The 13,838-nt window shown below is 42.9% G+C and overlaps 1 protein-coding gene across 1 annotated transcript in view; it reads left to right on the top strand.

Moving 5' to 3' along the window:
• LOC135901171 (fibrinogen- and Ig-binding protein-like) overlaps positions 1-13,838 on the top strand; it is a 33,703-nt gene that overhangs the window by 5,303 nt on the left and 14,562 nt on the right. Inside the window, exons 4-8 of the mRNA XM_065430846.1 lie at positions 1,063-1,209; positions 2,388-2,525; positions 3,841-3,960; positions 7,320-7,400; positions 9,514-9,567. Of these exons, the coding sequence (XP_065286918.1) occupies positions 1,063-1,209; positions 2,388-2,525; positions 3,841-3,960; positions 7,320-7,400; positions 9,514-9,567 (540 nt within the window). The remainder of the gene's footprint in view (positions 1-1,062; positions 1,210-2,387; positions 2,526-3,840; positions 3,961-7,319; positions 7,401-9,513; positions 9,568-13,838) is intronic.

Below are 13,838 nucleotides of genomic sequence, written 5' to 3'. Positions count from 1 at the left end.
CTGAGCGTCAACATTTTATTTATACATGTCCGTGTTAAGCATCATGTCAGCCATTTTTTCTCGTAGGGCTGAAGAAGTGCTGATATTGTACATTGTTAAGGGGGAGCTGGTTCTTAGAGCAATTTATGTTATGATGCTAAAAGTTCCAAATACTATATAAGGTTTTCTTTTCTATACGCCAATTGGTTCTAATTCTATGCAATTCCCTTATTGCATTTTACGGAGATATTTACAAAAAACATCACTTCCTCAGATTTTACTAAACAATTAATCCATGGCTTGTGCATGATTCAAAGAATCCAATAAGACCAGCCTCATTACTCTATCTACCCTTAGAACAGGAATTGTGAAACTTTGAAGTTGACATCCAGAAAAAGAGTCCTCCAAGGGTTTTTGAATTATGCAGGAGTCATTGATATTACTAAACAAAAAATCTGAGACACTGATTTTTTGCAGATTGCATCCTAAATTAAACTGAAGATGTTCACATAAATTTTCAGCCAATGGATAGCTTTAGAAAAGTCAGTGCCGACTGTGATGCCAAGGGCATTATGGGAATTTTGAGGGTCAATTCCGGTCTTGGAGGCCGTGCGCTGCGCAGCTAGATGCCGCAGCTGGCATGGGGTGCTGCGACAAGTCCGCTCGCCAAGCTCAGCATTGAAGCACTCGGAAAACTGTATGCTCTCCTTGGTGTCTGTGGGTGAGCATGGCGATGCAAGCCGGGCCAAGATCGCGCCGCTGGCACTTTGACGGGCACAAAATGTTTCTTGCTCTCTGTGGGATCAGAGCTGTTGCTTTTTTTTTGCAGGCTCTTCGGCTACACTTGCAGACATTTCTCTATGCACATCGCTTCCAAATCAGACAGTGGCAGCACAGAACATATTGGGCAGCAGTGGGTAGAGCCTTGGTTTTTCGGGGATGTTCACACTGTCGCAGTTGATGACCCGCAGATTCATTGTAAATTACAGCTCTGCAAAGCTTTTTTGACAATTTTTTTTAGCTTCATCCTTATCGGTCACCTGCTTCTGCCACTTAGAATGCAAATTTTGTGTTGGCTTCCAGGGATGCCAGGCCAAGCTGAGCCAAGCTGAGAAGCAACTCCGAGAAGAGAGGCGGGAGAGGGCTAAGGAACGCGAGGTCAACCAGCTAAATGAGGCTCTTGTCTGGGAGCTCAAGCAAGGCATAGCAGCCAAGAATGCAGAGTACATGGTAAGATGGTACCATTGCTGGATGAACTAACATTACCAATGCAGTTCTTGAAAGGTCCTCAAAGCACTGTCCTTTCCCTTTTAACTAGGGGTGTAGGAATATTAATGTTTGGGACAGGATTGAATAGGAACTGTTTTGTGCCAGCTGTAAATTGAATCGTATATCAGATAGTTTTCAAATAAAACACAGCCACATTCACCATTTATATAGGGTGCGATTCATATCCTATAAGTGTTATATCCACAATGTTCATAAATTTTGGTCATTACTGTGCATTAGTTTCTTTTTTTGGCAACATTTTCGAGATCCTGTTGGCTCGCCATTGTTAGTCATTGTGTATCTGTGAATGGAGCACTTCACAATTGCTCCAGTAAAAGTGATGGTATAAAAGGTGAAGCATAGTTACAGACAGCCACTCTGCTGCAGACCCTTTTTAAGTGTGGAAGTGAGCTTCTTCTTCTCTTCATTGCACTTTTGTCCAACTGGTGTCAGCTCTTGTGGTATTTTAAACCAAGAGTCCATGCAAAATGTTTGTTTTAGTAGTTTCACAGTCCCATGTGATATTGCCACTATTACCACATTAACATTTTTCACCTAAGGTAACTGTGGGCGTAACTGTTAAATTGAACATTGTCCAACTGCATTGTGGGAAAGATGGATGAACAGTAAGAAAGTCCTCTGCATAAAGAAAGAAAACTGCTAACACCCTCAGCAAAATCTACACCAAAAAGTGAATGTGTAAAGAAACTTGCTACTTAACAATGCTTAAACTGCTTAACAATTTGATTCGAACGAAAAATTTCTCCAGGTTGTGCAAGCGAGCTGTGAACAATTCTGCCATAGTCTTGGCCTCCTACATTGTGCAACTTTTTAAAAACTTGGCCCACTTAGCTGGGATACCCTGTCTATCTTTATCACATTCATTTTTCATCTTCAGAAGTGCTCAGGATAAACATGCAACGCCTTTCACAGGAGGTGGGTACATGCTGCATTTGGGCTTGTGTGAAAGCTGAATTCTATTTTCTGTGCCACTATCTCGCATCAGTGTCCAAAATTAAAATCGCTCATCAAAACGGAGGTGTAGGTGATTGACAAATTGGGATTCTTGCAGAAATGTTGAACACTCTGAATATTGAATGGGTGCATTCTCAGATTTACGCTTGTGTTGGTTCTTGCAGAGAGCTCTCAGTGAGGTGAAAGCAAAGCACAAGCAAGACATGGAAGTGAAAGAAACAGCACTGTCTTGTACGAGAAAGCTGTTGGACGCATCTGCCAAGAATCTGACTACCCTCAGAGCAGAGCATGAGGCACTTATGGTATGAGCTGCTAACTTCCTGCTTTCACAAATATGCCCCGGCGTCCTACCTACTTCTTGAATATGCCTAGTGAAGGATAGAGCTACTCCTTAATCGAGATAATGCTTCTACAAAACTTCTTTTTACAAAGGTCGAAATTCTTCCATTGTCCTGTTTATATAATTATAGGCTGATGTTGTGTTTTAAAGCTTTTGTAAAGTATGTTACCGATACCATAATTAATCTTGCTAAGTTAAAAGCAAATGCAAGGGTTCGTCCAACCAGGCACAAAGAAATGTGGACCGTACACACCCCTACAACTACTTATGATGAACAATCTTTGTCCTGCGAGCTACCTTCCCTTCTAAACTTATTAAACCATGAAGATCTTGATCCTTCGTGTAATGAACAAGCTAAATATTAATACACCTAACATAGATGGAGCCACCTGTCATTATTACCACGGGGTGACAGGCGCATAGGAACACAATTTTCTGATGCGCTCCATCCTGATTGGCTAAGCGGCCCCTACCTTTCACAATGCTGCAAACAGCTTGTCAAACGAAGTATAGCTGAGGCCGATGAAAGACATTATCTTTTTGGGCGAGAATGGAGTGCATGAACCGTATAATTCAAGGTCTGTTTCATTCAGCAATATTTTTTCGGGCGCAGCATGGCACTGCGAAGGCGAGTAGCAAGTGCGTGCTGTTCTCATTCCGTGCCGCTTCCCCGATCTACTGAAATTTCCTTGGTGCTAAGTCCTGAAGGTGGAGTGACCGTGCACAACACTGCCGCATTAGGGTAGTCTGTCTGACTTCTGTTGCCCTCCCCGCTTGTAACCTGATCAAGCACATGCTAGCAGGTGTAGGCAGAGAGAGGGGGGGAGGGAGTGCGCGATAACATGGTCTACGAAAGAAGCTGGAAACAGACATATCTGATATGGAAAATTGGCAGTAACTCGCCAAAGAAGACATTGTCTTCAAAATTAACGGGAGTGTTGCACAGATTTATTATGACTGTGCTAGCACCTGGCAGCTGCGGCAATTGCTGGAGCAGAGCAAGCCAGTGTATCATAATGTCGGGATCATTTACCTCCTTGGTACTGAAACTTAAACTGTTTCATAGAAACAAGTACTATAGTAAATTATCTAGGGCGCTCTGACAGTCGCCAGTATATTTTATAGTGCATGGAGAGCTTGAACTTTCATTGGCAGAAAAGAATTGATTGATATAAAAGTGAAACAAAATATTCTCTGAGTGCTTTCCTTGAAGCTTATTTTGCTTTTTAACAGATTGCTCTATGTAAAACATCACCATTGACTGTTGTCTTGCATAGGGTGACTACAAGCTGCAACAAGAGGCACTGGATAATGTTCAGGAACAGCTCTGTGCACAGGAAAGCACAAAAACCTTGCTTCGCAGTGAAATCAAGAGCTTGCAGGAAAGCAGAGCTAAGGTGAGACGAAGGGTGTACATGTACACTTGAATCTCTATGCAACAGAGTTGCAACCGAACCTGCTATGGTGATGTAGTGACTGTGGTGTTGTGTCGCTACGTCTGAGGGTGCGGGATCAAAATCCGACTGCAGTGGTCGCATTTCTATGGGGGCGAAATGCAAAAATGCCCGTGTGTCATGCAGTGGGTGCCTGTTAAAAGAACCTCAGATACCATCACCATCATCAGTCCCAATAAGTCTCTTAGCACAGTTGTGGTTCTTGCTGGTTTTCTAATGTCAGCTTCGCCGCTATACGGCTGTGTTATGTAGTAAAGCATGTGCAAATTATTGCAGTGAAGCATATGAAGAGTAGGAAGGAGTCACTGACGTGGAACATATACATAGTATGTGTTCCTTAATTATACATGTGTGTATGCGCCGGCTCCAGTCACAGTACAAGTGCCTATGTCTCGCATGAAAGCTGTACTGGCAGCCATTCAAAACTGTTTCTGACATTGCTGTGGTGATGTGCCTTCCGCGCTTTTACGCTGTTTTTCTGTGGTTTCTTCAAAAATGTATCAACGGGGTTCTGCTGTAATTAAAAATGTAGAATCCTAAACAAGGGAAGTGGTAGGAAGGAATTACAATGTAGAACACTTTGCAAGTAATTACTTCAGATCACACTCTTAGACCACTAATTATCCAGTCACCAGAGATGGTGTGGATGTCACAGCCCAAGCATAGAAGGAGAATTATGCTGATGTTGCATGTATTGACAAAAGCAGAAATGAAAGAATGCATTCTAGTCAGCCCCACCATTATTGTATTTTCATCGTCCGTGACGGTACCTGTGTGCAGGCATTCACTTTGTTTTTCAACATTGGTGTTATTCGGAGTTGCAGCTGAAATGCTTAAGGTATGGCATGTTTAACCACAGGCTATGCAGCTATGCTACAACCAAGCACAATGTTTTGCACAGAAGCAGTCACCACATTATTTCTTTCCCTTTTATTTGTCAATTTATGTCGATAGTTGTGATAATCACAATTAGAGGAACAACACAAAATGTCTTTGTGTAAAGTTCACTTTTGTGTTTTCCTGTTGTTTTGGATAGCAGTGCCTTATGAAGGGTTGATGAAGAGGCTGGTCTAGTCTTTCATATTCACTGATATGAGATGCAGGAGTGAGAACTTAATACAGTGGAACCCCGGTTATACGTCCCCTGGTTTTGCGACGACCCGGGTTTTACGACGGATTAGCGCAGCCCTGGCAAAGTCCTCATAGAAGCAATGCATTAAAAACCTCGGTTATCCGACGCAATTTTATGCCTGACCTGTGTTATATGACGACCCTCGTGACGACCTTTGCGAAGCGTGTTCGTTTCTGTCTCCCCCACCAGCAGCTGCCTGCGACGCTCGCTGTGCTGAAATAGCACCTTTTCTTCTCCACAATCACTTTCTCCCTATCTTGGCAGCGTCGCCTCTCGTCGCACTGGGGAAGCATTTCTCTCCTTCCAGTTTGCCAGCAGCAGATCGCCAACAAGGTAGCGTGGAGAGGTCTAGGTTTATTGCACGTGTTTGTCGTAATTCTAGCGAGCAGCGCTCAGCAGAAATTTTGAGTTGTGTGGAGCAACGCGACGCACAATGTCTCGAAAGCGGACAGTTCTGTCGCTCGTCAATAAGCTGAATATTATCGAGGAAGCGGGAAAGTGGCATGGAGCCACGAAGCCAGCATTGCCCGGGATCGTAAGATACCCAAATCTTCAGCATCATTAAGTGCGTCAAGCAAGGGTACTGGAAGCAGTTAGTGCAGCGTTGGCTGGCGACTATGGAGCACAGCGAGTCTGAAAAAAATATCACTGTGCTCGACACTATGCATTTTATTGCCAATTTGTGGAACGCAATGTCGCAAAGCACAATCCCTAACTCGTTCAAGCACTGTGGCTTTAAGCGAGAGACTGCCTCCTCTGCTGGGGACGCAACAACCTTGATGCTGCTCGAGGCCAATGCAGGCTTCAGCGACGATAATTTCAAGCGTTTAAACCTCACCACGCCCTTCACCGAGTACGTGGAGGCCGACGACAATGTTGCGATCTGCGGCGAGGTGAGCTGGATAACGCCATTGAGGAGGCTTTGCCTAGTGCCGATACCGCTGCAACATCGGACGTGGACAACGACGACGCCACAGATGCCGTGCCTGTGCCTACCAGGTTCGCTGAGGTGCTACGGCACGTAGACGGCATCCGGAACTTCATCTGTTCACGCGACGCTGTTCACGCGACACGTATTCCACTACAAAAAATTTAAGTGCAAGCACTACAGTTTGGCTTGCCAGGCTATGGCCATCGATGTTCCGGGCTGGCTTGCGTCGTTGTCAGACTTTGACTCTGAGACCGACGAAAAGGTAGCATCCTCAGGCTCGCTGCTGCTAGATCCATGCATACAGTCAGCCACAAATGCAGCGGAATTGCGAGATCTGCATTCTTTTGAAGCACACGCACCGCTCCCGGAAGTGGCCATTTTTGATTTCTGCTTTGACGATCGCCAAAGTTTGGAGTACATTCAAAAATTAACACCTGGTAGGGAAAAAGTGAACTGCTTAGAAAACAAAAGTATAGTTCTCCTCCTTCACATCCTATGGTGCAGAGTGCCCGTGAACAGCGCAGAAAGTCTCAAAAGCCGCGTTTGAGATCATCTATAGCTGGCGGCCATTTTTGCTTTCTACTTCAACGAGCGCGAAAACTTCGGAGTGCGATCAAAAATCACTGCCTGAGAGAAAAAGACGAACTGCTTAGGAAACAAAAAAATAGTTCTCCTTCTTCATGTCCGATAGCGCAGCGTGTCCGTGAGTGGCGCGGAAAATCTCGAAACCGGCGTTCCAAACCATAGTTAGCGGGCTAACGATGCCCTATGGGCACAGTACAGAAAGAGTTCCTTTCTTTGAAATTCAATTCGTGTTCCTTTGACATGAGAATTGTGTTCCTTTTATTAATAAAGGAAATCAAACACAAAGTTCTCTTTAATTTCCCTGCCAAGCTTTTGTGTCGGTGATGCCCGTGTGACGCCAGTGATCTTATAGTGCTTTAGCATTTTCTGGCCATTTTAGTGGAATGAGCGTTCCAAGAAATGCTCAGGTTAAGTTGTTGCTTTTGGATGCAATGTAATAGCACTTCATTGATTGACGATTAACTAGTCTGCGCAAAGTTCACTCAACTGATCTAGTTGGATATTCCTTACTATTGCCTCCTTGAAACAATGTGAAACAGAAACCCGTTTTTCACTGCTAAAAATGTGATTGAAAATTGATGTGCAGTGTGTAATGCCTGGGGGGTCTATGGTGAAATGTGCTGAAGGTGTTGTTTTATTTCTTCTCCCCCCTAGTTTGCCCTGAGGGTAGTGAATGTGATGACAGAAAATGATAGCCTGAAGGAGACCATCCAAAAGTTGTCCCAAAAGCCTGCTGTGAGTTCTCCTTTGTGTTCATTAATGGCCAATTAGTGTTTCCATGTTTTTAGTGGTTTATGCACCCATCATGGTGATACCAGTTATACCATGTGCCACTGACAAACATCTGGCCTTAGCTGGTATAGGTCTTGTAGATGTATGTTTGTCATTAATGATTAGTATACGGCAAGTTTCTTAAATGCTAAACTGTCGTCTGGGTGCACTATAATTGAAAGAGGGGATTCTATTCTTTGCTCAAAATATTTGGGGGCTTATATGTGAAGTTGTAAGCTATAGACATGATAAAACTTGCAGAAAAAATTTTGGTATTTACTGTTTTGCTGTCATTTTCCAATATGTTGATGACGTGAAGGCAAACTCAATGAAAATGGAGGGAGGAGCCTTTGGCAAATATCTGACAAAATTAATGTGACTATAAGTTTATAACAAACTAATGGGAATTGCAACTGTAACTGTGAGCTTAATGGGGCCTTTTAGCATAGTGCAATCTGCAATTATTACAATACACACCCAAGTGGAGCTAACACTGCTTGCAGTGAGGCCCTGATGCGCTTGCATTGTGTTAGCAGATTGCCTGCCATGCTATGCTAAAACATCCTAAAAGCATGCAGTGGGCTTCACTGAGGAGCAAGATGAACATGTAGCTCGGTTTGGGCTGTGAGGCTGCAGGAATGCACATTGCAGCAAAGGATTAGGCCATTAGCTCATAGATTACCATCATCATCGTATATTTAGTAGTTCTTGGTGTTGAGCTAGTTGGTGCATGTAGAACAGTAATCATTTTAGTGCCAAAAACACTTTAACAGAAAGAGGTAGTCCTTTCTTTGTGTTTTTGTTATTGTAGTTTTAGCCTTAATATCGTTACTGTTCACATATTTAGGCTCACTTTAGGACCAAGACCTCTTCTAGCAGTTTCTAGTTACAACCTTGTGCTGCTTCAATCAACTCAAGGGGCGGGTGGACAATCGGGAACGGTGGGTGATATTTTCCCCGCCGCTAACCATGGGGAGAACTCGCACATGGATTTGCCTTAACTTCATCTTTCTGGCTTCAAACGACTTTGTGACTTTGCAAATTGGTCATATTCAACAAAATATTGCGCCACAAGCTCAACAATTCACAATGACTATGTATGTGGACAGTCTTATTTGCCTTCATGAATTTAGGAAAATATGATTGTTTGGAAATAAATGCAAATAAAGGCAGGTAAAGGTAAAGGTAAAGGTAAAGTGTAACAAATAAAGCCGCAAGATGGTTTGGAGCCACAGGCATGAACAGACAAATTCATGTAACAAAACCAATCATTGCCAATGTATCTGAACGATCACAACGCCATGATTTCTTCTAGTAATTTGAGTAGGATGCTCTATGCCTACGACTAGTTGGCCTTGTTAAGCAGTTTCCTTCACTGCTGAAGTCTGATGACACACATTTTAGGTCATTTGGTGCAGATTGTGCGACGCAACAGCTCTTTGGCTGATCATCTTTATGTGTTACAGGATGTGTGCCTTGTAATTTTGTCAGTCAGTGGTGCGGTAATGATGGTTGCAGCTGCTTCCGTTTCACTTGTTAACCAAATCCTTATGCCTGTACAGGGCAACAGCTTCCTCATGCTAATAAGCACAGAAAAAAAAAAAAAGGATGAAACGTGGAAATGAACTGTCCAATTACATTGTCTGTGAGAACAAAGATCGCATGATGGGAATGGAAAAAGTTGAAATTGGGTAAAAATCTCATCTGTACTATAATGACGGTGATGAGGTCTCATTTTGTGCAAAGAATAGCACTTTAGTGTATTGATTGCCATAACCTGGGACCCATAGATTAACTGCGTATTATTGTACCAAACTGTGTTTTTGTCTTCTGTCCTGGCAGCCCAAATTTTTATTGCTACATTTTTGAAAAAAAGGAGAGAGGTCCCAAATGCATTCTTGTGTGTTTTTGTATCTAGCTTACAGCTTACTTATGTTGTGACCAAGATTTAGCACTTATCCTCCCCAAGGCACAATTCACTGTTGTAGTTTCAATCATAGTGTACTTGTGCCAGTAATGCTATGCTTGTTCTTTGATACTGTACGGCACTGAAGCCTTGCCTTGCAACACATTCCAGATGTCTGATAGTGGCATGAGCACTGAGGATGATGACGAGACACTTGACAATGAGGTGGGTTTCTGGTGCAAATGGTGCGGCTCAATATGCCATGTTCTTTTTGTAAATACTTGTACATGTGCACTTTACAGTTTTACTGCGCTAGCAATTATACTGATGCTTGAGGTGCATTCACACGGTTGGCACCACTGGTGTCTCTGTCGGACTTTTCGCTGATTGCAAATGCGTGGCTCGTGTGTGAAGGTTTAGAGCGGGGGTTCTCAAACTTTCTAGTATTGGAGAAAACCACCAGCTTTCCTAGAATGGTGCAGAACCCTTTCCAATTTCCCCCCGCAGTGCTTATACACGTACTCGTCATAAGGGCCCTTTAAAGCATAAAGAGAATGCAATAAGAGGGAGAGGATGGGGGGAAGGAGAGCAAGGCCCAATTTTCTCTGGATCACCTAACCAAAGTAGCACGGCCACCATGTCTGATTGTGGTCTCTGTTATATTTTGGCTTTGCATGTATCCTTTAATCTTGAAGGCCATCACTTCTCATGAGGCGCTCGTGACATGTACAAGCGATATCTTTATGCGCTGCTTCCCGCATTGTAAGGCATTCAAGACATTAACAGGCCCCTCACCAGTCCACTTAGCAAATTTTGGTTATATGGTGGAAGTTGTTACGTGCCCTCTACCAAGGGATCATTCTACCGAAATAATTTTTCAAATTGGTTCAATAATAGCCAAGATAGAAATATTTCAGTGACATAGTTTCACTCTCTGCGCATGCAGCTGCGTGACATGGGAACAAGCAGACGAAATGGGAGTACATCTCTCTTGCTATGGTACGAAGTAATACAAAGACCCTCATACATTCAGTTTGCAGGTTTTATTATTTTCCTGAACTTTAATTCTTCTGTTGAAGCAATGGATTAAACAAATAACTGATGTTGCCTGGAATGCTTCTTGAAGCCACATGTCACATGGCGTACGGTTTGAAATTTAAGCTCTTTTCACGGCGCGTACAGATGTAATGCTTAGCAGGCACAATTGTTAGCATGTATTGTATGCACTGTACTTGTCGGCTCAATGTGGCCAGAGCTGTTGAGGGGCCTTTCAAGTTGGGCGAGTTGGTTACTACTGTTATGAATCGTGGTTCACGGCATAATTCTAGACAGGACACAGCGAGATACACAGGACAAAGGTCGAACTTCAACTGATCTTTACTGCACAATGATGCAGAAGCAGCAATTGTTGCACAAGGGTGAACGGAAAACATTGCCACTGCACTCATTGTCTAACACATTCTCACACTTTGCACATACACAGTTCACGTTTGGTGTTTGTCCTGTGTATCTCACTGTGTCCTGCATAAGATTGCGCCGCAAACATGTTTAATAAAGTTTTTGCAGCATGTCACACTCTTGTAACATGTGAAGGCGAAAGCCTGCTGCACACGGGATAATACATTCAGTTATACGATCGGAGGGGTCAGACTTATTGCGAGACATAACGAGCCGTGGTGTGAAGTGAATGTATGGCGCTGTAGGTTGGCCTTTTCAACGACGCATGTGAGCACCTAATGCGCTACCTAAAGATTCTTTCGTTCTCACTTTCTTGCTGTCTTTCTTTCTTTGGTTCTTTATTTTTTCTTTCTTTGTAGCTTTTCCTTCTTTTTTCTTCGTTCTTTCATTCTTTCTTTCCTAACTTCTTTCTTTCGTTTCTTCGTTGATATTCAACTATTGCATGTTTGCTTACTTAGGGGGTATGAGCTATTCCTGATGATATTCCTGATGACTCGTTAAATTGTAGTTTGCCGGCACTTTATTAAAGTTATCCCTATCCTATCCTATCCTTTGCATCACTGTACTAGACGCCCCTTTTTTGGGTATGAGCGATTGCAACGAGCCACTTAAGGCTTTCACCTTAATAATTTTAATGCAGCGTGCAGCCACCATACAATTACTGCTGAAGGCACTGTGCATCTGTAAACAGTTTCTTCACTCCAACAAAGTGTCAGACACACAAAAGTTTATTTTATTGTTCTTAAACGAATGCCACATGTCACCCGTGCAGCCTGGAATGGTCTTATATAAACCAATCTCAACGCTAAGCCTAAATTCCCACATCGCTCGGCATGCCCCTTTCGCACACTGGATTGGTTGTCGTGTGTTTTATTGCAATTGCAAATATACGGAAACTGCAGGCAAACTTTCGCCATCGCCATAATGTCCCAAATATACACTAAACCCTCTTTCATGTTATGGTTAGGGGTGTGTGAATGTTTGAAAAGTTCAGATATTATTAAATATTATGTTTTAGTATCCATATTCGATTCAGAAAATAGGTATCTGAAATTTTCGAATATACAAATCGAATTGTATATATTGCTGGCTGTGTGGGAGCAAACACGGCTCTTAGCATTTGTTTCTGTGTAATCTAACAATATTGGGGTCATCTTGGGCTGAATTTTGTGATTTCGTGCTGCTAGTAAAATTTTGCCTGTAAAGCACACTTTGCCACTAATTGTGCTCACCCGTAATTCCGTACGTGTAATTTGTGTGGGAAAGCCCACCTCTCAGTAGCGAGGGGCACAGGTTTGCGGATATCAAGGGTGGACTTTTCTTTTTAAGCATCAAATGCTTTTAGCTGCCGTTGTCAGCGACCTTCAAGTGTCCTTGAGTCAAAAGCCAGAGTCGTTATCTGGGCAAGTTGCGAGAACGAAACGAGATCATCCGGGAAATCAATCAAGGCTACATTACATAGGCTAGTTACATCCCTACGGAGTTTTTCCAAATGTTGTTTACAATATCACTCAAGCTGTATGTCCAGTATGCTGAAGTTTCATTTGTCATTTCCAATAGGGCAACGTTCAAAAGGCAGATATAGTGTACTATACACTTGATTGACATCTTTTGGCACTGAAACACAGTTGCCTGTGCTCTTTTAATGCCAGCAGTCCGTCAGGCCCGCGGCGCGTCTGGCGCGCAAGCAGTGCTGCTGGTAGCATCCGGGAGCGTCCAGGCAGGTAGCCTCTGGCCACTATGTTCGTCCGGCGTACTGCAGATGGCTGTTTGACCGAGGCGAGACTTGCAATGAGGTTCTGTCTGTGGCTGGAAACTATTGCGTCGATATGTACCAGTGCACAGTATGGCACGGTGTGGTGTGGTGTGGTGTGGTGGGGTGGGGTGGGGTGTGCTGTTGCAATCATGCACTACGCCCACTTTTAGATTGTGGCTACTATCATCTCCTACCAATCTGCTTTGCCGGTAGCCATTTTATGCCTAGATATACTCTTGATTATGGGAGAGCCAGCATTCTCTTTTTTTTTTCGGCCCCCAATACTTCCCCAATTCTGAGCTTATTTCTTGACAGCAAGTGCGATGAGTGATGTCTGGCGCAGGGTCAAATGTCTCCGATTTTATGGGCATTTGATGTGGTATAACAGTGCACAGAGTGGTGAGGACAGCTAGTGAGAATGACTGAATTCTCCAAGTTAACATGAGCCAAATACACAGTGCTTTAGTGTAATGACCTACTAGTCTAGTTTTTTAGCATTATGTAATTGCAATGTTGCAAAATAACAAATTAACATAACTTGCTAATAAATGCATTTGCATATGATGATTTACTATTCGGTTTGATATTCAAAGTTAAGTATTCGTATTCGATTCGTATTCAATAATTTTGATAGTTGCACACCCCTAGTTATGAAAAAAAGGCATACGGACTGGGAACACGTACGGTCCAAATTTACAAAAAAAAAAAGAGTTACATGAAGCATTGCATGAATCGCTGCAGTATGAGACGCCGACACACTGGTGGAGCTCGAGTGGCCCCAGAACCACTTAGTTGTTATTGCCACTTGGTCATATTCGTTATCGCAGTTTGGTGATGCACTGAATGTTGGTGCCAAAAAATCACGTTTTCTGGGCACATATTAACTGGGAAAAAAGAAGCCCAATTTTTCGTTAATTTCTTGTGTTCGAACTTGGCACTTGGAAATCGTATGAAATTAGATTGTACCAACGAGGTTCTACTTACTTACTATGAGTTTTTACTTACTACTTAATATACTAAATTAGAACTTGAACTAGTGTCTGATTATTGCTCAGTTTTGACACTGAGGCTTTGGCAATAATTTCTTAGTCACCAAAGGTCTACTTAACGAATTACACGAAACAATTTTTTTATTGGGAAATTTATGATTCATTGAGGTTATCTTGAATAATACTAATTAGATGTTTCCTTTAAGAGTAGACCGTACCACATTCATGTGTGAGTGCACATTGAATATTCAAGGAAGTTAGAATTGCTTTGTGCTTCGGCCACGGCACTCATT

Source organism: Dermacentor albipictus, chromosome 4, assembly GCF_038994185.2.
Source record: "Dermacentor albipictus isolate Rhodes 1998 colony chromosome 4, USDA_Dalb.pri_finalv2, whole genome shotgun sequence".
In the NCBI taxonomy this organism is placed as follows: domain Eukaryota; kingdom Metazoa; phylum Arthropoda; class Arachnida; order Ixodida; family Ixodidae; genus Dermacentor; species Dermacentor albipictus.
Note: the sequence above shows the minus strand (reverse complement) of the source record. Positions and strands in the feature narration are given on the sequence as shown.